The following is a 23,674-nucleotide window of genomic DNA, read 5'->3' on the forward strand; positions in this document are numbered from 1 at the left end:
TCTGTAGTATTAGGCAGCCCCCCATAAGCAGACCCTGTAGTATTAGGTAGACCCCCCTATAAGCAGACCCTGTAGTATTAGGCAGAACCCCCCTCATAGGCAGACCCTGTAGTATTAGGCAGAACCCCCTCATAGGCAGACCCTGTAGTATTAGGCAGACCCCCCTATTGGCAGACCCTGTAGTATTAGGCAGAACCCCCTCATAGGCAGACCCTGTAGTATTAGGCAGACCCCCCTATAGGCAGACCCTGTAGTATTAGGCAGAACCCCCCTCATAGGCAGACCCTGTAGTATTAGGCAGACCCCCCCATAGGCAGACCCTGTAGCATTAGGTAGACCCCCTATAGGCAGACCCTGTAGTATTAGGCAGACCCCCCATAGGCAGACCCTGTAGCATTAGGTAGACCCCCCTATAAGCAGACCCTGTAGTATTAGGCAGACCCCCCCATAGGCAGATTCTGTACTATAAGGCAGCACCCCTTAAAAAATAAACACTCACCTCTCTTCCTGGTTCCTGCGCTGCTCCCGCTCTTCTTGGCGCCGGGCAGTGACTCATTGCGCCCCCTGTCAGTGTCGCCGACGTCAGACGCTGACAGGGGGATGATGGGGGAAGGAGCGCAGTGCAGCGCTCCTTCCCTCATCATTGCAGTCAGCTGTACTGGCTTAATGCTGGTAGAGCTGACCCTGCGATGACAGGCGGGGGGCCCACTGCTGGCACCGGGGGGGCCCGCCTGCTCAGGGGCCTCATAGCGGCCGGGCTGCAGAGCAGGGAGATCGATAGCAGCGCGCCGATACAGTTACAGTAGCGTAGCTCCAGGTGGGCCCCCTCAGAGCACCGGGGCACGCGCACCCTCTGCCCCCCAGTAGCTATGCTACTGGGTACGGGGGAAAGCGTTATGTCCTTAATTGCGATAGATAGGTCAGGTATGAAAGATCTATGAGATGGAGGAAAGATGATGAGTTCAGGTTTGTCCACATTGAATTTGAGGAAGCGAGAGGAGAAGAAGGAGGATATGGCTGATAGACACTCTGGGATTCTGGACAGCAGAGCGGTGACGTCTGGGCCAGAGAGGTAGATCTGAGTGTCATCAGCATAAAGGTGGTACTGGAATCCATGGGACTTTATGAGTTGTCCCAGGCCGAGTGTATAGATTGAGAGGAGTAGGGGACCTAGAACAGAGCCTTGGGGACTCCAACAGAGAGAGGGTGGGATGAGGAGGTGGTGTGGGAGTGGGAGACGCTGAACGTGCGGTTGGAAAGGTACGAGGAGATCCAGGATAGGGTGAGGTCTTTGATGCCAAAGGAGGAGAGGATCTGTAGTAGGAGGCAGTGGTCAACTGTGTCGAAAGCAGAGGAGAGGTCTAGAAGGAGGAGTACAGAGAATTGTCTGTTAGCTTTGGCGGTAAGTAGGTCGTTAGTGATTTTGGTCAGGGCTGTCTCAGTTGAGTGATGGGGCGGAAACCAGATTGTAGATTGTCAAAGAGCAAGTTAGATGAGAGGTGGGAGGAAAGTTGAGCATGGACGTTCTGCTCCAGGAGTTTGGAAGCGAAAGGGAGCAGTGATATTGGGCGATAGCTGGACATAGCAGTTGGGATCGAGGGTTGGCTTTTTAAAGGGAACCTATTACCCCCAAAATGGAAGGTGAGCTAAGCCCACCAGCATCATGGTGAGTATAATCTAACCTCTTTTTCTCATCTTTCAGCAAAACAGAAGGTGCCAGAAGTTAGTGATGGGTTGAAGAGGTGGGTTAGGGAGGGGATTAGTGTGGTGGTGAGGTTGGGGAGGAGGTGGGATGGGATTGGGTCGAGCGCACAGGCGGTGAGGTGCGATGGTTAGCACTGTATGGTGGCTCAGTGGTTAGCACTGGTGGCTCAGTGGTTAGAATGTATGATGGCTCAGTGGTTAGCAATGTATGGTGGCTCAGTGGTTTGCTGTGTATGATGGATCAGTGGTTAGCACAGTATTGTGGCTCAGTGGTTAGCACCGTATGGCAGCTCAGTGGTTAGCACTGTGTGGTGGCTCAGTGATTAGCCCTCTACGGTGGCTCAGTGGTAAACATAGTATGGTGGCTCAGCAGTTAGCACTGTGTGGTGCTCAGTGCTTAACACTGTATGGTGGCTCAGTGGTTAGCACTGTATGGTGGATCAGTGGTTAGCAGTGTATGGTGGCCCAGTGGTTAGCACTGTATGTTGGCTCAGTGGTTAGCACTGTATGATGGCTCAGTGGTTAGCACAGTACGGTGGCTCAGTTGTTAGTGTATGACGGCTCAGTTGTTAGTACTCTATAGTGGCTCAGTGGTTAGCACAGTATGGCGGCTCAGTGGTTAGCAGTGTACTGTGGCTCAGTGGTTAGCACTGTATGATGGGCCAGTGGTTAGCAGTGTATGGCAGCTCAGTGGTTAGCACCGTATGGTGGCTCTGAGGTTAGTATTGTATGGTGACTCAGTGCTGTGCAGTGTATGATGGCTCAGTGATTAGCACTGTAGGGTGGCTCAGTGGTTAGCAGTGTATGATGGCTCAGTGGTTAGCGCTGTATGGTGGCTCAATGGTTAGTACTGTGTGGTGGCTCAGTGATTAGCACTGCATGGTGTCTCAGTGATAAGCACAGTATGGTGGCTGTGGTTAGCACTGTATGGTGGCTCAGTGGTTAGCAGTGTATGATGGCTCAGTGGTTAGCACTGTATAGTGGCTCAGTGATTAGCACTGTATTGTTGCTCAGTGGTTAGCAGTGTACTGTGGCTCAGTGGTTATCACTTGTGGCTCAGTGGTTAGCACTGTATGGTGGCTCAGTGGTTAGCAGTGTACTGTGGCTCAGTGGTTATCACTGTATGGTGACCCAGTGGTTAGCACTGTATGGTAGCTCAGTGGTTAGCACTGTATGGTGGCTCTGAGGTTAGTACTGTATGGTGACTGCTGTGCAGTGTATGATGGCTCTGTGATTAGCACTGTAGGGTGGCTCAGTGCAGTGTATGGTGGCTCAGTGATAAGGACAGTATGGTGGCTCAGTGATAAGCACAGTATGGTGGCTCAGTGATAAGGACATTATGGTGTCTCTGAGGTTAATACTGTATGGTGACTCAGTGCTGTGCAGTGTATGATGGCTCAGTGATTAGCACTGTAGGGTGGCTCAGCGCAGTGTATGATGGCTAAGTGGTTATCACAGTATGATGGCTTACTGGTTAGCACTGTGTGGTGGCTCAGTGATTAGCACTGTATGGTGGCTCAGTGATAAGCACAGTATGGTGGCTCAGTGGTTAGTACTGTATGGTGGCTGTGGTTAGCACTGTATGGTGGCTCAGTGGTTAGCAGTGTATGATGGCTCAGTGGTTAGCACTGTATAGTAGCTCAGTGATTAGCACTGTATTGTTGCTCAGTGGTTAGCAGTGTACTGTGGCTCAGTGGTTATCATGGTGGCTCAGTGGTTAGCACTATGGTGGCTCGGTGGTTATCAGTGTACTGTGGCTCAGTGGTTATCACTGTATGGTGGCCCAGTGGTTAGCACTGTATGGTAGCTCAGTGGTTAGCACTGTATGGTGGCTCTGAGGTTAGTACTGTATGGTGACTGCTGTGCAGTGTATGATGGCTCTGTGATTAGCACTGTAGGGTGGCTCAGTGCAGTGTATGACGGCTCAGTTGTTAGTACTCTATAGTGGCTCAGTGGTTAGCACAGTATGATGGGCCAGTGGTTAGCAGTGTATGGCAGCTCAGTGGTTAGCACCGTATGGTGGCTCTGAGGTTAGTATTGTATGGTGACTCAGTGCTGTGCAGTGTATGATGGCTCAGTGATTAGCACTGTAGGGTGGCTCAGTGGTTAGCAGTGTATGATGGCTCAGTGGTTAGCGCTGTATGGTGGCTCAATGGTTAGTACTGTGTGGTGGCTCAGTGATTAGCACTGCATGGTGTCTCAGTGATAAGCACAGTATGGTGGCTGTGGTTAGCACTGTATGGTGGCTCAGTGGTTAGCAGTGTATGATGGCTCAGTGGTTAGCACTGTATAGTGGCTCAGTGATTAGCACTGTATTGTTGCTCAGTGGTTAGCAGTGTACTGTGGCTCAGTGGTTATCACTTGTGGCTCAGTGGTTAGCACTGTATGGTGGCTCAGTGGTTAGCAGTGTACTGTGGCTCAGTGGTTATCACTGTATGGTGACCCAGTGGTTAGCACTGTATGGTAGCTCAGTGGTTAGCACTGTATGGTGGCTCTGAGGTTAGTACTGTATGGTGACTGCTGTGCAGTGTATGATGGCTCTGTGATTAGCACTGTAGGGTGGCTCAGTGCAGTGTATGGTGGCTCAGTGATAAGGACAGTATGGTGGCTCAGTGATAAGGACAGTATGGTGGCTCAGTGATAAGGACATTATGGTGTCTCTGAGGTTAATACTGTATGGTGACTCAGTGCTGTGCAGTGTATGATGGCTCAGTGATTAGCACTGTAGGGTGGCTCAGCGCAGTGTATGATGGCTAAGTGGTTATCACAGTATGATGGCTTACTGGTTAGCACTGTGTGGTGGCTCAGTGATTAGCACTGTATGGTGGCTCAGTGATAAGCACAGTATGGTGGCTCAGTGGTTAGTACTGTATGGTGGCTGTGGTTAGCACTGTATGGTGGCTCAGTGGTTAGCAGTGTATGATGGCTCAGTGGTTAGCACTGTATAGTAGCTCAGTGATTAGCACTGTATTGTTGCTCAGTGGTTAGCAGTGTACTGTGGCTCAGTGGTTATCACTGGTGGCTCGGTGGTTAGCAGTGTACTGTGGCTCAGTGGTTATCACTGTATGGTGGCCCAGTGGTTAGCACTGTATGGTAGCTCAGTGGTTAGCACTGTATGGTGGCTCTGAGGTTAGTACTGTATGGTGACTGCTGTGCAGTGTATGATGGCTCTGTGATTAGCACTGTAGGGTGGCTCAGTGCAGTGTATGATGGCTAAGTGGTTAGCACTGTATGGTGGCTCAGTGATAAGGACAGTATGGTGGCTCAGTGATAAGGACATTATGGTGGCTCTGAGGTTAGTGCTGTATGGTGACTCAGTGCTGTGCAGTGTATGATGGCTCAGTGATTAGCACTGTAGGGTGGCTCAGTGATTAGCACTGTATTGTTGCTCAGTGGTTAGCAGTGTACTGTGGCTCAGTGGTTATCACTGGTGGCTCAGTGGTTAGCACTATGGTGGCTCAGTGGTTAGCAGTGTACTGTGGCTCAGTGGTTATCACTGTATGGTGACCCAGTGGTTAGCACTGTATGGTAGCTCAGTGGTTAGCACTGTATGGTGGCTCTGAGGTTAGTACTGTATGGTGACTGCTGTGCAGTGTATGATGGCTCTGTGATTAGCACTGTAGGGTGGCTCAGTGCAGTGTATGGTGGCTCAGTGATAAGGACAGTATGGTGGCTCAGTGATAAGGACAGTATGGTGGCTCAGTGATAAGGACATTATGGTGTCTCTGAGGTTAATACTGTATGGTGACCCAGTGCTGTGCAGTGTATGATGGCTCAGTGATTAGCACTGTAGGGTGGCTCAGCGCAGTGTATGATGGCTAAGTGGTTATCACAGTATGATGGCTTACTGGTTAGCACTGTGTGGTGGCTCAGTGATTAGCACTGTATGGTGGCTCAGTGATAAGCACAGTATGGTGGCTCAGTGGTTAGTACTGTATGGTGGCTGTGGTTAGCACTGTATGGTGGCTCAGTGGTTAGCAGTGTATGATGGCTCAGTGGTTAGCACTGTATAGTAGCTCAGTGATTAGCACTGTATTGTTGCTCAGTGGTTAGCAGTGTACTGTGGCTCAGTGGTTATCACTGGTGGCTCAGTGGTTAGCACTATGGTGGCTCGGTGGTTAGCAGTGTACTGTGGCTCAGTGGTTATCACTGTATGGTGGCCCAGTGGTTAGCACTGTATGGTAGCTCAGTGGTTAGCACTGTATGGTGGCTCTGAGGTTAGTACTGTATGGTGACTGCTGTGCAGTGTATGATGGCTCTGTGATTAGCACTGTAGGGTGGCTCAGTGCAGTGTATGATGGCTAAGTGGTTAGCACTGTATGGTGGCTCAGTGATAAGGACAGTATGGTGGCTCAGTGATAAGGACATTATGGTGGCTGAGGTTAGTGCTATATGGTGACTCAGTGCTGTGCAGTGTATGATGGCTCAGTGATTAGCACTGTAGGGTGGCTCAGTGATTAGCACTGTATTGTTGCTCAGTGGTTAGCAGTGTACTGCGGCTCAGTGGTTATCACTGGTGGCTCAGTGGTTAGCACTATGGTGGCTCAGTGGTTAGCAGTGTACTGTGGCTCAGTGGTTATCACTGTATGGTGACCCAGTGGTTAGCACTGTATGGTAGCTCAGTGGTTAGCACTGTATGGTGGCTCTGAGGTTAGTACTGTATGGTGACTGCTGTGCAGTGTATGATGGCTCTGTGATTAGCACTGTAGGGTGGCTCAGTGCAGTGTATGATGGCTAAGTGGTTAGCACTGTATGGTGGCTCAGTGATAAGGACAGTATGGTGGCTCAGTGATAAGGACATTATGGTGGCTCTGAGGTTAGTTCTGTATGGTGACTCAGTGCTGTGCAGTGTATGATGGCTCAGTGATTAGCACTGTAGGGTGGCTCAGTGCAGTGTATGATGGCTACGTGGTTAGCACTGTGTGGTGGCTCAGTGGTTAGCACTGTATGGTGGCTCAGTGATAAGGACAGTATGGTGGCTCTGAGGTTAGTACTGTATAGTGACTCAGTGCTGTGCAGTGTATGATGGCTCAGTGATTAGCACTGTAGGCTGGCTCAGTGGTTAGCAGTGTATGATGGCTCACGGTTAGCACTGTATGATGGCTCAATGGTTAGTACTGTATCGTGGCTCAGTGGTTAGCACTGTGGTGGCTCAATGATTAGCACTGTATGGTGGCTCAGTGATAAGCACAGTATGGTGGCTCAGTGGTTACCACAGTATGGTGGCTCAGTGGTTAGCACTGTGTGGTGGCTCAGTGATTAGCCCTCTACGGTGGCTCAGTGGTAAACATAGTATGGTGGCTCAGCAGTTAGCACTGTGTGGTGCTCAGTGCTTAACATTGTATGGTGGCTCAGTGGTTAGCACTGTATGGTGGATCAGTGGTTAGCAGTGTATGGTGGCCCAGTGGTTAGCACTGTATGTTGGCTCAGTGGTTAGCACTGTATGATGGCTCAGTGGTTAGCACAGTACGGTGGCTCAGTTGTTAGTGTATGGTGTCTCAGTGATAAGCACAGCATGGTGACTCAGTGGTTAGCACTGTATGGTGGCTGTGGATAGCACTGTATGGTGACTCAGTGGTTAGCACTGTATGGTGGCTGTGGTTAGCACTGTATGGTGGCTCAGTGGTTAGCAGTGTATGATGGCTTAGTGGTTAGCACTGTATAGTAACTCGGTTATTAGCAATGTATTGTGGCTCAATGGTTAGCAGTGTACTGTGGCTCAGTGGTTATCACTCGTGGCTCAGTGGTTAGCACTGTATGGTGGCTCAGTGGTTAGCAGTGTACTGTGGATCAGTGGTTATCACTGTATGGTGGCCCAGTGGTTAGCACTGTATGGTAGCTCAGTGGTTAGCACAGTAGGGTGGCTCAGTGGTTAGCACTGTGTAGTGGCTCAGTGGTTAGCAGTGTATGATGGCTCAGTGGTTGGTACTGTATAGTGGCTCAGTGATTAGCACTGTATGGTGGCTCAGTGGTTAGTACTGTGTGGTGGCTCAATGGTTAGCAGTCTATGATGGCCCAGTGGTTAGCACTGTATGGTGGCTCAGTGGTTAGCACTATATGGTGCCTCAGTGGTTAGCAGTGTATGGTGGCTCAGTGGTTAGCATTGTATGGTGGCACAGTGGTTAGTACAGGATGGTAGCTTAGTGGTTAGCACTGTATGGTGGATCAGTGGTTAGCAGTATATGATGGCTCAGTGGTTAGCACTGTTGATTTGCAGCACTGGGTCCTGGGTTCAAATCCAACCAAGGACAACATGTGCAAGGAGTTTGGTTTCCCCATGTTTCGTGAGTTTCCTCCCACACTCCAAAGACTGATAGGGAACATAGATTGTGAGCCCCGATAGGGACAGTGATCAGATTATTTGTAAAGCGCATCTATTGTAGATGTGATGGACAGTCACCAGATACTGATGATGGAGGTGACGGGTGGTCACCAGATACTGATGATGGAGGTGACGGGTGGTCACCAGATACTGATGATGGAGGTGACGGGTGGTCACCAGATACTGATGATGGAGGTGACGGGTGGTCACCAGATACTGATGATGGAGGTGACGGGTGGTCACCAGATACTGATGATGGAGGTGACGGGTGGTCACCAGATACTGATGATGGAGGTGACGGGTGGTCACCAGATACTGATGATGGAGGTAACGGGTGGTCACCAGATACTGATTATGGAGGTGATGGGCGGTCACCAGATACTGATGATGGAGGTGACGGGCGGTCACCAGATACTGATGATGGAGGTGAAGAGCTGTCACCAGATACTGATGATGGAGGTGACGGTCAGTCACCAGATACTGATGATGGAGGTGATGGGTGGTCACCAGATACTGATTATGGAGGTGACGGGCAGTCACCAGATACTGATGATGGAGGTGACGGGTGGTCACCAGATACTGATGATGGAGGTGACGGGCGGTCACCAGATACTGATTATGGAGGTGACGGGCAGTCACCAGATACTGATGATGGAGGTGACGGGTGGTCACCAGATACTGATGATGGAGGTAACGGGTGGTCACCAGATACTGATTATGGAGGTGACGGGCGGTCACCAGATACTGATGATGGAGGTGACGGGCGGTCACCAGATACTGATGATGGAGGTGAAGAGCTGTCACCAGATACTGATGATGGAGGTGACGGTCAGTCACCAGATACTGATGATGGAGGTGATGGGTGGTCACCAGATACTGATGATGGAGGTGAAGGGCAGTCACTAGATACTGATGATGGAGGTGATGGGCGGTCACCAGATATTGATGATGGAGGTGAAGGGCAGTCACTAGATACTGATGATGGAGGTGACGGGTGGTCACCAGATACTGATGATGGAGGTGAAGAGCTGTCACCAGATACTGATGATGGAGGTGACGGGCGGTCACCAGATACTGATGATGGAGGTGATGGGTGGTCTCCAGAAACTGATGATGGAGGTAACGGGTGGTCACCAGATACTGATTATGGAGGTGACGGGCGGTCACCAGATATTGATGATGGAGGTGTAGAGCTGTCACCAGATACTGATGATGGAGGAGACGAGCGGTCACCAGATACTGATGATGGAGGCAACGGGTGGTCACCAGATACTGATGATGGAGGTGACGGGTGGTCACCAGATACTGATGATGCAGGTGATGGGCGGTCACCAGATACTGATTATGGAGGTGACGGGCGGTCACCAGATACTGATGATGGAGGTGACGGGCGGTCACCAGATACTGATGATGGAGGTGAAGAGCTGTCACCAGATACTGATGATGGAGGTGACGGGCGGTCACCAGATACTGATGATGGAGGTGAAGAGCTGTCACCAGATACTGATGATGGAGGTGACGGGTGGTCACTAGATACTGATGATGGAAGTGATGGGCGGTCACCAGATACTGATGATGGAGGTGACGGGCGGTCACCAGATACTGATGATGGAGGTGACGGGCTGTCACCAGATACTGATGATGGAAATGATGGGCGGTCACCAGATACTGATGATGGAGGTGATGGGTGGTCACCAGATACTGATGATGGAAGTGATGGGTGGTCACCAGATTCTGATGATGGAGGTGACGGGCGGTCACCAGATACTGATGATGGAGGTGACGGGCGGTCACCAGAAACTGATGATGGAAGTGATGGGCGGTCACCAGATACTGATGATGGAGGTGACGGGCGGTCACCAGATACTGATGATGGAGGTGATGGGTGGTCACCAGATACTGATGATGGAGGTGACGGGTGGTCACCAGATACTGATGATGGAGGTGACAGGTGGTCACCAGATACTGATGATGGAGGTGATGGGTGGTCACCAGATACTGATGATGGAGGTGACGGGCAGTCACCAGATACTGATGATGGAGGTGATGGGTGGTCACCAGATACTGATGATGGAGGTGATGGGTGGTCACCAGATACTGATGATGGAGGTGACAGGTGGTCACCAGATACTGATGATGGAGGTGATGGGTGGTCACCAGATACTGATGATGGAGGTGATGGGTGGTCACCAGATACTGATGATGGAGGTGACGGGCGGTCACCAGATACTGATGATGGAAGTGATGGGCGGTCACCAGATACTGATGATGGAGGTGATGGGTGGTCACCAGATACTGATGATGGAGGTGATGGGTGGTCACCAGATACTGATGATGGAGGTGATGGGTGGTCACCAGATACTGATGATGGAGGTGATGGGTGGTCACCAGATACTGATGATGGAGGTGACAGGTGGTCACCAGATACTGATGATGGAGGTGATGGGTGGTCACCAGATACTGATGATGGAGGTGATGGGTGGTCACCAGATACTGATGATGGAGGTGACGGGTGGTCACCAGATACTGATGATGGAAGTGACAGGTGGTCACCAGATACTGATGATGGAGGTGACAGGTGGTCACCAGATACTGATGATGGAGGTGATGGGTGGTCACCAGATACTAATGATGGAGGTGATGGGTGGTCACCAGATACTGATGATGGAGGTGACGGGCGGTCACCAGATACTGATGATGGAGGTGACGGGCGGTCACCAGATACTGATGATGGAGGTGACGGGTGGTCACCAGATACTGATGATGGAGGTGACAGGTGGTCACCAGATACTGATGATGGAGGTGATGGGCAGTCACCAGATACTGATGATGGAGGTGACGGGCGGTCACCAGATACTGATGATGGAGGTGACAGGCGGTCACCAGATACTGATGATGGAGGTGACGGGCGGTCACCAGATACTGATGATGGAGGTGACGGGTGGTCACCAGATACTGATGATGGAGGTGATGGGCAGTCACCAGATACTGATGATGGAGGTGACAGGTGGTCACCAGATACTGATGATGGAGGTGATGGGTGGTCACCAGATACTAATGATGGAGGTGATGGGTGGTCACCAGATACTAATGATGGAGGTGACGGGCGGTCAGCACATTCTGCTTCTTGCAGTCGGTCAGTGATACTGCCCTTTCTTTGCTCTCATGTTGTAGAGGGAAGGTCTGGGCCGGTTCGAGCACTTTCTCCAGGACACGCAGGGGATTCACATTTTCCACTTCTGGATGGACTGTGAAGCCTTCAAGGAAAAGTCTGTAGATCTTGAAGTCAGTCACAGCCCTGAGGACGCCCGGCAGCTGTGTGTTCACCTGTTCAGGTACAGTCTGACAGCGAGGGAGGGCCCTGGCAGGATCCCTCCATGTTCGTGGGCCGGTGGGTCGCTCAGGGCTCTGGGGCGGCCGGGGGCTTTGGGAGGGGTCTCGTTTTGGACTCAATAAGCTGTAATTATTTTGCGGATTCTTGACAGGAGCCTCCAGAATAAGTACCGGTCCTGCCTGAGTCTGGAGAGTGAGGTGAGCGGTGGCGACATGTCGCCGAGAGACTGATGATAATCACCGGGTTATTACGGATCAGCCACACTGGCGACACAGACAGGACGGGCCCCTGTGCAAGTACTGTATATGGGGCCCGCTGCAGCCCAATACTGCCTGCTGTAGCGGTGGACGTGGCCCCCTGACCTCCTGTGCGGCTGCGATCATTAACACCTCAAGTCCTCCCACAATTCCATGCTGCGCTCCACTATTTATCGTAGTGTTCATCCTGCGCCTTCTGGTTCCTGAGAGTAATGTCAGCGCTGCAGGTAGGAGGAAGGAGATGTGAGAGCCGAGGGCGATTTACAATATGATACAACAGAAAAACAAATAGAAACAACGTACGAGAAGCTCCACAATAACAAAAGAGAAAGAAGACGTCACAGCAAAAAGTATAAAAAAACTCCGGAAACTGCAAAACCCCCAAAACAATACAAAACAGAAGACTCTAAGACTCCAACCTGGCATCCTGCGCTCGGGGTCCCTGCGAGGCGGCAGATTGTGGGGTCCCCTGGTCCAGGCTCCTATGGGCACTGACGTCCACCATCACAGGTTGTCCCCCCGCGTCTGTAACCGCTGCAGGAGCCGCTGCTGAGGGTTTGTTACAATGTATCAGGCACATCAGCAGTAACAGTCTCTTTGCTGCTCTGATAGTTTGTCACAATGTGTCGGTGTGGAGTGCAGGGACTGTCTACACTGGATACAACTGTAACGAATCCTCAGCTGTAAGAAATATTACAGCTCTATTTGAACAAGGTTCCAGTTCGCTGACAAGAAGCAGATTTAGAAAATGGTGATGAACTAGACAAAAAATCTATTGGAAAGTTGCAGAACCGTTCCTTCCAGTGGTGCGGACTGCTCTAGGAGTTCTGCTCTGAAGCTCTTGGCCCCAGGATTGTGTATTGGCCTGTCTACAGGTACAGGCAGCGGCCATCTTACTGTCAGTCATTCGTACACAGGAGCAGATCCGCCAGTGTCAGCAGAGTCGGGGTGCCTCCTATCACGCCCTCCGGAGACCCCAGTACGACGCCCTAAGACGCCTGCGCTCCTACTGGATCCCGAGGTTCCTCATTCACCGGCAGAGACGTCTGCAGGACAGGTACGGATCACACGGGAGGATGTGGAGGGATGGTGTCCGCTCCAGTCACATCCAGAGCTGCATCGTCTAAATGAAGAAATCCTCTGCCGGCTGAGCAAGCGACTGCAGCTCTGGAGGTGACTGGAGGATTAGTGCTTAGTGTCTACCGTGAGCAATGGGAGACATCATGTATGTAAGGAGGAAAGCAGCTCTGTCAGCCACATAGGAAAGGCTTCTTCACAGTAACAGCAGACATGGAGAGAGGAAATCCCAGCAAATGGGAGAAAGATGAGAAGGAAGATACAATGTCCAGGAATTATCTGAGCCTGAATATGTGCAGGGATTGATTACATATGTCAGATCGGTGAATGGATCGTGTGTGGTGATTGATTATTATTATTATTATTTATTATAGCGCCATTTATTCCATGGCGCTTTACATGTAAGGAGGGGTATACATAATAAAACAGTACAATAATCTTGAACAATACAAGTCACAACTGGTACAGGAGGAGAGAGGACCCTGCCTGCGAGGGCTCACAATCTACAAGGGATGGGTGAGGATACAGGAGAGAGGACCCTGCCTGCGAGGGCTCACAATCTACAAGGGATGGGTGAGGATACAGGAGGAGAGAGGACCCTGCCTGCGAGGGCTCACAATCTACAAGGGATGGGTGAGGATACAGGAGAGAGGACCCTGCCTGCGAGGGCTCACAATCTACAAGGGATGGGTGAGGATGCAGGAGAGAGGACCCTGCCCGCGAGGGCTCACAATCTACAAGGGATGGGTGAGGATACAGGAGGAGAGAGGACCCTGCCTGCGAGGGCTCACAATCTACAAGGGATGGGTGAGGATACAGGAGAGAGGACCCTGCCTGCGAGGGCTCACAATCTACAAGGGATGGGTGAGGATACAGGAGGAGAGAGGACCCTGCCTGCGAGGGCTCACAATCTACAAGGGATGGGTGAGGATACAGGAGGAGAGAGGATCCTGCCTGCGAGGGCTCACAATCTACAAGGGATGGGTGAGGATACAGGAGAGAGGACCCTGCCTGCGAGGGCTCACAATCTACAAGGGATGGGTGAGGATGCAGGAGAGAGGACCCTGCCCGCGAGGGCTCACAATCTACAAGGGATGGGTGAGGATACAGGAGGAGAGAGGACCCTGCCCGCGAGGGCTGACAATCTACAAGGGATGGGTGAGGATACAGGAGGAGAGAGGACCCTGCCCGCGAGGGCTCACAATCTACAAGGGATGGGTGAGGATACAGGAGGAGAGAGGACCCTGCCCGCGAGGGCTCACAATCTACAAGGGATGGGTGAGGATACAGGAGAGAGGACCCTGCCCGCGAGGGCTCACAATCTACAAGGGATGGGTGAGGATACAGGAGGAGAGAGGACCCTGCCTGCGAGGGCTCACAATCTACAAGGGATGGGTGAGGATACAGGAGAGAGGACCCTGCCTGCGAGGGCTCACAATCTACAAGGGATGGGTGAGGATACAGGAGGAGAGAGGACCCTGCCCGTGAGGGCCCACAATCTACAAGGGATGGGTGAGGATACAGGAGAGAGGACCCTGCCCGCGAGGGCTCACAATCTACAAGGGATGGGTGAGGATACAGGAGGAGAGAGGACCCTGCCCGCGAGGGCTCACAATCTACAAGGGATGGGTGAGGATACAGGAGGAGAGAGGACCCTGCCCGCGAGGGCTCACAATCTACAAGGGATGGGTGAGGATACAGGAGGAGAGAGGACCCTGCCCGCGAGGGCTCACAATCTACAAGGGATGGGTGAGGATACAGGAGAGAGGGCCCTGCCTGCGAGGGCTCACAATCTACAAGGGATGGGTGAGGATACAGGAGGAGAGAGGACCCTGCCCGCGAGGGCTCACAATCTACAAGGGATGGGTGAGGATACAGGAGGAGAGAGGACCCTGCCCGCGAGGGCTCACAATCTACAAGGGATGGGTGAGGATACAGGAGGAGAGAGGACCCTGCCCGCGAGGGCTGACAATCTACAAGGGATGGGTGAGGATACAGGAGAGAGGACCCTGCCTGCGAGGGCTCACAATCTACAAGGGATGGGTGAGGATACAGGAGGAGAGAGGACCCTGCCCGCGAGGGCTCACAATCTACAAGGGATGGGTGAGGATACAGGAGGAGAGAGGACCCTGCCCGCGAGGGCTCACAATCTACAAGGGATGGGTGAGGATACAGGAGGAGAGAGGACCCTGCCCGCGAGGGCTCACAATCTACAAGGGATGGGTGAGGATACAGGAGGAGAGAGGACCCTGCCCGCGAGGGCTCACAATCTACAAGGGATGGGTGAGGATACAGGAGAGAGGACCCTGCCTGCGAGGGCTTACAATCTACAAGGGATGGGTGAGGATACAGGAGGAGAGAGGACCCTGCCCGCGAGGGCTCACAATCTACAAGGGATGGGTGAGGATACAGGAGGAGAGAGGACCCTGCCTGCGAGGGCTCACAATCTACAAGGGATGGGTGAGGATACAGGAGGAGAGAGGACCCTGCCCGCGAGGGCTCACAATCTACAAGGGATGGGTGAGGATACAGGAGGAGAGAGGACCCTGCCTGCGAGGGCTCACAATCTACAAGGGATGGGTGAGGATACAGGAGGAGAGAGGACCCTGCCCGCGAGGGCTCACAATCTACAAGGGATGGGTGAGGATACAGGAGGAGAGAGGACCCTGCCCGCGAGGGCTGACAATCTACAAGGGATGGGTGAGGATACAGTAGGTGAGGATAGAGCTGGTCATGCAGTGGTTTGGTCGATCGGTGGTTACTGCAGGTTGTAGGCTTGTCGGAAGAGGTGGGTCTTCAGGTTCTTTTTGAAGGTTTCGATGGTAGGTGAGAGTCTGATGTGTTGTGGTAGAGGGTTCCAGAGTAGGGGGGATGCATGAGAGAAATCTTGTATGCGATTGTGGGAAGAGGAGATAAGAGGGGAGTAGAGTAGGAGATCTTGTGAGGATCGGAGGTTGCGGGTAGGTAAGTACCGGGAGACGAGGTCACAGATGTATGGAGGACACAGGTTGTGGATGGCTTTGTATGTCATGGTTAGGGTTTTGTACTGGAGTCTCTGGGTGATGGGGAGCCAGGGAAGGGATTGTCAGAGGGGAGAGGCCGGGGAATAGCGGGGGGACAGGTGGATTAGTCGGGCAGCAGAGTTTAGAATAGATTGGAGGGGTGCGAGAGTGTTAGAGGGGAGGCCACAGAGCAGGAGGTTACAGTAGTCGAGGCGGGAGATGATGAGGGCATGGACTGGGGTTTTTGCAGATTCTTGGTTGAGGAATGTACAGATCCGTGAAATATTTTTGAGTTGAAGTCGGCAGGAAGTGGAAAGGGTTTGGATATGTGGTTTAAAGGAGAGATCAGCGTCAAGGATTACCCCAAGACAGCGAGCTTGTGGGACTGGGGAGAGTGGGCAGCCGTTTACTGTAATGGATAGGTTCGTTGGGGGGGTCGCGTGAGATGGGGGAAAGATGATGAATTCTGTTTTGTCCATGTTAAGTTTCAGAAATCTAGTGGAGAAGAAGGATGAAATATCGGATAGACATTGAGGGATTCTGGTTAGTAGGGAGGTGATATCTGGTCCAGAGATGTAGATCTGTGTGTCGTCAGCATAGAGGTGATACTGAAAGCCATGAGATTCTATGAGCTGTCCCAGGCCAAAGGTGTAAATGGAGAATAGCAGGGGCCCAAGAACTGAACCTTGTGGGACTCTGACAGATAAGGGGCGAGGTGAGGAGGTGGTGTGTGAGTGGGAGACGCTGAATGTCCGGTCTGTTAGGTATGATGAGATCCAGGATAGGGCCAATTCTGTGATTCTGTGATTGATTGCTCACATCTGACCTGTATGCGGGGATCGATTGCTCACGTCTGACCTGTGTGCGTGTATCGATTGCTCATGTCTGACCTGTGTGCGTGTATCGATTGCTCACGTCTGACCTGTATGTGGGGATCGATTGGTCATGTCTGACCTGTGTGTGGGGATCGATTGCTGTTGTCTGACCTGTGTGGCAGGATCGATTGGTCATGTCTGACCTGTGGGGATCGATTGCTCATGTCTGACCTGTGTGCGGGGATCGATTGCTCATACCTGACCTGTGTGTGTGTGTGTGGGGGGGGATCGATTGCTCATGTCTGACCTGTGTGTGTGTGGGGGGGGATCGATTGCTCATGTCTGACCTGTGTGTGTGTGTGGGATCGATTGCTCATGTCTGACCTGTGTGTGTGTGTGGGATCGATTGCTCATGTCTGACCTGTGTGTGTGTGTGGGGGATCGATTGCTCATGTCTGACGTGTGTGTGTGTGTGGATCGATTGCTCATGTCTTACCTGTGTGTGTGTGTGGGGGGGGATCAATTGCTCATGTCTGACCTGTGTGTGTGTGTGGGGGGGATCGATTGCTCATGTCTGACCTGTGTGTGTGTGGGGATCGATTGTTCACATCTGACCTCTGTGGGGATCGATTGGTCACATCTGACCTCTGTGGGGATCGATTGGTCATGTCTGACCTGTGTGCGGGGATCTATTGCTGTTGTCTGACCTGTGTGCGGGGATCGATTGCTGTTGTCTGACCTGTGTGTGGGGATCGATTGCTTTTGTCTGACCTGTGTGTGGGGATCGATTGCTGTTGTCTGACCTGTGTGTGGGGATCGATTGCTGTTGTCTGACCTGTGTGTGGGGATCGATTGCTGTTGTCTGACCTGTGTGCGGGGATCGATTGCTGTTGTCTGACCTGTGTGTGGGGATCGATTGCTGTTGTCTGACCTGTGTGTGGGGATCGATTGCTTTTGTCTGACCTGTGTGTGGGGATCGATTGCTCTCGTCTGGTACAATAATATTTAATAATAATTATTGTTATCTTGGTGATTTTGCCGTACGCCCGCACTGCTTCCAGTCTTACAGATGGTTCCAGGATGAGGCCGGTCTCATCGTCCCTGGATGCCACGGTTCATCTGTCGCGCCTCACGGGAGACTCCTCCACCGCCCGTGGGATGTGGGACAGCGATGCGGTAATGTGTGCCCTCCTCAGACTCTGATCAGATCACAGCCACTGGTGGTGGACGCAGGAGTCACGGCCGATGTCCGTCTGTTCCAGATATCCGGCTCCGCTCTACCGGACAGGATGATTCCAGCTCTGAGGCTCGATGCTGCGGCTGGGGGGCCCTTCCTGCACTATCTGCACAGGTGACGCCAGACCTGCTGAGCATTAGTGATGTCCCTGGGGTCTGTGGCCCCTCCGGACGGTCTGTGGCCCCTCCGGACGGTCTGTGGCCCCTCCGGACGGTCTGTGGGGGCGGCCAGTGGGTCTTATCACATAATTCGCCCTCAGGTTTCAGCCTCCAAAGACAATTGAGATTTTCCTTCTGTGGCAAGAACTTAATGAATATGGAGAATGGAGGACGGAGCGGAGCGGCAGCCAGCGCCCCGGTGTGTATGGTGAGTCCACTATTCCGCGGGCAGTGAGGGAGTAGAGGGAGCAGCGGGTCACTCAGCGATGGCGGTCTCATCCTTCAGGTGACGAACATTTGCATCGTGGACCCAGGGACCCGGCCCCCGTGGACAGCGACTTACCAGGTGGGATACAGATGACGGATCTAGGGTCTGCGTACCACCTGGCTCTGGACGCTCTGCGAGACCCCTGGATACGGTTCCTGAAGTATGACATCACCATGTTCCTGAAGTAAGTGAAGATCCGCGGCCCGGACAGTCTTGGCATATAACGGCAGGGAGTGCAGGAGCCGCTCTACAAGAAGAACTAATAGTTATTTCTATAGCGCCAGTATATACTGCAGCGCTGTACAGTAATCAAGGACGTGTACAGACAATGAAGACATCACAGAGTAACAGGAGAAGCGAGGGTCCTGCTCCAGGCTACAATCTGTGAGGAGATGGGGGGGCACAACAGGTAGAACATGCCGTCATGCCTGATCCGGACACCATAATAAGAGGAGACATACAAAGTCTTGTAGACGGAAATGGGAGGTTTAGACTATGGAGAATGTTAGTTTTAAATCAGTTGCAGAACGTAGAACACGGGCAGAGCAATAGGCAAAGATGAGGAGGAGATGTAGTGCGTGCAGAACCGTGGAGAAGACGGGTAGAGTGATAGAGATGAGGAGATGTAGGGCGTGCAGAACCGTGGAGAGGACGGGTGGAGTGATAGACAGAGATGAGGAGATGTAGGGTGTGCAGAACCGTGGAGAAGACGGGTAGAGTGATAGAGATGAGGAGGAGATGTAGGGCGTGCAGAACCGTGGAGAAGACGGGTAGAGTGATAGGCAAAGATGAGGAGGAGATGTAGGGCGTGTAGAACCATGGAGAGGACGGGTAGAGTGATAGACAGATGAGGAGATGTAGGGCGTGCAGAACCGTGGAGAGGACGGGTAGAGTGAGACAGATGAGGAGATGTAGGGCGTGCAGAACCGTGGAGAGGACAGGTAGAGTGATAGACAGAGATGAGGAGGAGATGTAGGGCGTGCAGAACCGTGGAGAGGACGGGTAGAGTGATAGACAGAGATGAGGAGGAGATGTAGGGCGTGCAGAACCGTGGAGAGGACAGGTAGAGTGATAGACAGAGATGAGGAGGAGATGTAGGGCATGCAAAACCGTGGAGAGGACGGGTAGAGTGATAGACAGAGATGAGGAGGAGATGTAGGGCGTGCAGAACCGTGGAGAGGACGGGTAGAGTGATAGACAGATAAGGAGATATAGGGCGTGCAGAACCGTGGAGAGGACGGGTAGAGTGATAGAGATGAGGAGGAGATGTAGGGCGTGCAGAACCGTGGAGAGGACAGGTAGAGTGATTGACAGAGATGAGGAGGAGATGTAGGGCGTGCAGAACCGTGGAGAGGACGGGTAGAGTGATAGACAGATAAGGAGATGTAGGGCGTGCAGAACCGTGGAGAGGACGGGTAGAGTGATAGACCGAGATGAGGAGGAGATGTAGGGCGTGCAGAACGTGGAGAGGACGGGTAGAGTGATAGACAGATGAGGAGGAGATGTAGGGCGTGCAAAACAGTGGAGAGGACGGGTAGAGTGATAGACAGAGATGAGGAGGAGATGTAGGGCGTGCAAAACAGTGGAGAGGACGGGTAGAGTGATAGACAGATGAGGAGATGTAGGGCGTGCAGAACCATGGAGAGGACGGGTAGAGTGATAGACAGAGATGAGGAGGAGATGTAGGGCGTGCAGAACCGTGGAGAGGACAGGTAGAGTGATAGAGATGAGGAGGAGATGTAGGGCGTGCTGAACCGTGGAGAGGACGGGTAGAGTGATAGACAGATGAGGAGATGTAGGGTGTGCTGAACTGTGGAGAGGACGGGTAGAGTGATAGACATAGATGAGGAGATGTAGGGCGTGCAGAACCGTGGAGAGGACGGGTAGAGTGATAGAGATGAGGAGGAGATGTAGGGCGTGCAGAACCATGGAGAGGACAGGTAGAGTGATAGAGATGAGGAGGAGATGTAGGGCGTGCAGAACCGTGGAGAGGACGGGTAGAGTGATAGACAGATAAGGAGATATAGGGCGTGCAGAACCGTGGAGAGGACGGGTAGAGTGATAGACAGATGAGGAGATGTAGGGCATGCAGAACCGTGGAGAGGACGGGTAGAGTGATAGACAGAGATGAGGAGATGTAGGGCGTGCAGAACCATGGAGAGGACGGGTAGAGTGATAAACAGATGAGGAGATGTAGGGCGTGCAGAACCATGGAGAGGACGGGTAGAGTGATAGACAGATGAGGAGATGTAGGGCGTGCAGAACCGTGGAGGACGGGTAGAGTGATAGACAGATGAGGAAATGTAGGGCGTGCAGAACCGTGGAGAGGACAGGTAGAGTGATAGAGATGAGGAGGAGATGTAGGGCGTGCAGAACCGTGGAGAGGACGGGTAGAGTGATAGACAGATGAGGAGATGTAGGGCGTGCAGAACCGTGGAGAGGACGGGTAGAGTGATAGAGATGAGGAGATGTAGTGCGTGCAGAACCGTGGAGAAGACGGGTAGAGTGATAGAGATGAGGAGATGTAGGGCGTGCAGAACCGTGGAGAGGACGGGTGGAGTGATAGACAGAGATGAGGAGATGTAGGGTGTGCAGAACCGTGGAGAGGACGGGTAGAGTGATAGACAGATGAGGAGATGTAGGGGGTGCAGAACCGTGGAGAAGACGGGTAGAGTGATAGGCAAAGATGAGGAGGAGATGTAGGGCGTGTAGAACCATGGAGAGGACGGGTAGAGTGATAGACAGATGAGGAGATGTAGGGCGTGTAGAACCATGGAGAGGACGGGTAGAGTGATAGACAGATGAGGAGATGTAGGGCGTGCAGAACCGTGGAGAGGACAGGTAGAGTGATAGACAGAGATGAGGAGGAGATGTAGGGCGTGCAGAACCGTGGAGAGGACGGGTAGAGTGATAGACAGAGATGAGGAGATGTAGGGCGTGCAGAACCATGGAGAGGACGGGTAGAGTGATAGACAGATGAGGAGATGTAGGGCGTGCAGAACCATGGAGAGGACGGGTAGAGTGATAGACAGATGAGGAGATGTAGGGCGTGCAGAACCATGGAGAGGACGGGTAGAGTGATAGACAGAGATGAGGAGGAGATGTAGGGCGTGCAGAACCGTTGAGAGGACGGGTAGAGTGATAGACAGATGAGGAGATGTAGGGCGTGCAGAACCGTGGAGAGGACGGGTAGAGTGATAGACAGAGATGAGGAGGAGATGTAGGGCATGCAGGACCGTGGAGAGGACGGGTAGAGTGATAGACAGAGATAAGGAGGAGATGTAGGGCGTGCAGAAACGTGGAGAGGACGGGTAGAGTGATAGACAGATGAAGAGATGTAGGGCATGCAGGACCGTGGAGAGGACGGGTAGAGTGATAGACAGAGATGAGGAGGAGATGTAGGGCGTGCAGAACCGTGGAGAGGACGGGTAGAGTGATAGAGATGATGAGGAGATGTAGGACGTGCAGAACTGTTGAGAGGACGGGTAGTGTGATAGACAGAGATGAGGAGATGTAGGACTGTGCAGAACCGTGGAGAGGACGGGTAGAGTGATAGAGATGAGGAGATGTAGGGCGTGGAGAACTTTGTGGCTAAGGGAGATGAGTTTATATTGTATTCTGTAGTGGATGAGTAACCAGTGTAATGATTGGTACAAGGTGGAGGCATCGGTGAAGCGGCTGCACAGAAATATGACCCTGCCTCATTCAGGACGGATTGGAGAGGAGAAAGTTTGGTAAGAGGGAGACCTATTAGGACAGAGTTCCAATAGTCCAGACGAGAATAAATAAGAGCGACAGTCAGGCTGCCGTCACACTAGCAGTATTTGGTCAGTATTTTACATCAGTATTTGTAGCCAAAACCAGGAGTGGAACAAATAGAGGAAAAGTATAATAGAAACATCTGCACCACTTCTGCATTTATCACCCACTTCTGGTTTTGGCTTCCAAATACTGATGTAAAATACTGACCAAATACTGAACATGTGTGATGGCAGCCTAAGAGTTTTTTACAGAGTCTAAGATCAGAAAAGGTCAGATTCTGGAGATGTTCTGGAGGTGCATGTGACATGAGTGATCGGATGGGGGGAGTGCAGGAAAGATCTGAGTCACATATAACCCCAAGACAGTGAGCATGCTGCAGGGGAGTAATGGTGGAACCACACACACAAATGGAACTATTGGGCTTGGGAAGATCAGTAGAGGTAGGAAAGACAAGGAGTTTGGTTTTTGACAGATTCAAAATTTGGTTTCATGAACATAGAGATGGTAATAATAAACAAATCTACTGATGGTTTCTCTGATAGGGGCGGTTTATAGAGAGAAAAGAGGAGACCTAGTACTGAACCCAGAGGAACCTTGAGACTGAGGATAAGACCTAGGACTGAACCCTGAGGAACCTCGAGTCTAAGAGGATAAGACCTAGGACTGAACCCTGAGGAACATCGAGACTAAGGATAAGACCTAGGACTGAACCCTGAGGAACCTCGAGTCTAAGAGGATAAGACCTAGGACTGAACTCTGAGGAACCTCGAGTCTAAGAGGATAAGACCTAGGACTAGACCCTGAGGAACCTCGAGACTAAGGATAAGACCTAGGACTGAACCCTGAGGAACATCGATACTAAGGATAAGACCTAGGACTGAACCCTGAGGAACCTCAAGTCTAAGAGGAAAAGACCTAGGACTGAACCCTGAGGAATATTGAGACTGAGGATAAGACCCAGGACTGAACCCTGAGGAAACCCAACAGGGCAAGATAAGCCAGTAAAAGATAAAGTGTAGTAGGTGGTTAGAGAGGTAGAAAAAGAACCAGGAGAGAGCGGTGTTCTTGAGGCAAATGGAACGAAACATAGGGAGGAGGAGCTGGTGATCCACAGGGTCAGATAATGGAGAGATGCAGGAGAATCAGCAAGAAGCAGGGACCATTAGATTTAGCTGTTAGTGGATCATTAGAGACTTTGGTGAGGGCAGTTTCAGTAGCAAAACCCCCAATAACAAAGCACATAAAAAATTAAGTCAAAACAATAAAAAAAACTCCATAAATACTTACAATGAAAACTAAAAAACACAAAATAAAAACAACTAAGATATAGCCCCCCGAGACCACCGAAAAGAGAAAAAGTGATTATATTGTCTGAGATATACACTGCTCAAAAAAAATAAAGAGAACACTAAAATCCCACGTCCAAGATATCACTGAATGAGTTGGAGTTGGAGTGGAAAATGAAGTTACAGGCTGATCCAACTTCAGTGGAAATGACTCAAGATAAGAAAATGATGCTCAGTAGTGTGTGTGTGGCCTCCACGTGCCTGTATGATCTCCCTACAACGCTTGGGCATGCTCCTGATGAGGCGGCGGATGGTCTCCTGAGGGATCTCCTCTCAGACCTGGACTGAAGCATCCACCAACTCCTGGACAGTCTGTGGTGCAACGTAACGTCACAGATGTGTTCAATCGGATTCAGGTCTGGGGAACGGGCGGCCAGTCCATAGCTTCAATG

At 51.8% G+C, this 23,674-nt stretch overlaps 1 protein-coding gene across 2 annotated transcripts in view; it reads left to right on the forward strand.

Annotated features, from left to right (window-relative positions):
* Nucleotides 1-23,674, forward strand: part of LOC138681058 (uncharacterized) — a 137,646-nt gene that overhangs the window by 104,596 nt on the left and 9,376 nt on the right. For both annotated transcript variants that reach the window (XM_069768277.1, XM_069768276.1), the window contains 7 exons: nucleotides 11,201-11,361; nucleotides 11,512-11,557; nucleotides 12,535-12,674; nucleotides 17,573-17,687; nucleotides 17,774-17,862; nucleotides 18,008-18,114; nucleotides 18,193-18,358. In XM_069768277.1, coding sequence (XP_069624378.1) covers nucleotides 11,201-11,361; nucleotides 11,512-11,557; nucleotides 12,535-12,674; nucleotides 17,573-17,687; nucleotides 17,774-17,862; nucleotides 18,008-18,114; nucleotides 18,193-18,358 — 824 coding nt within the window. The remainder of the gene's footprint in view (nucleotides 1-11,200; nucleotides 11,362-11,511; nucleotides 11,558-12,534; nucleotides 12,675-17,572; nucleotides 17,688-17,773; nucleotides 17,863-18,007; nucleotides 18,115-18,192; nucleotides 18,359-23,674) is intronic.

The sequence above is a fragment of the Ranitomeya imitator genome, chromosome 5 (assembly GCF_032444005.1).
Source record: "Ranitomeya imitator isolate aRanImi1 chromosome 5, aRanImi1.pri, whole genome shotgun sequence".
NCBI classification, from domain to species: domain Eukaryota; kingdom Metazoa; phylum Chordata; class Amphibia; order Anura; family Dendrobatidae; genus Ranitomeya; species Ranitomeya imitator.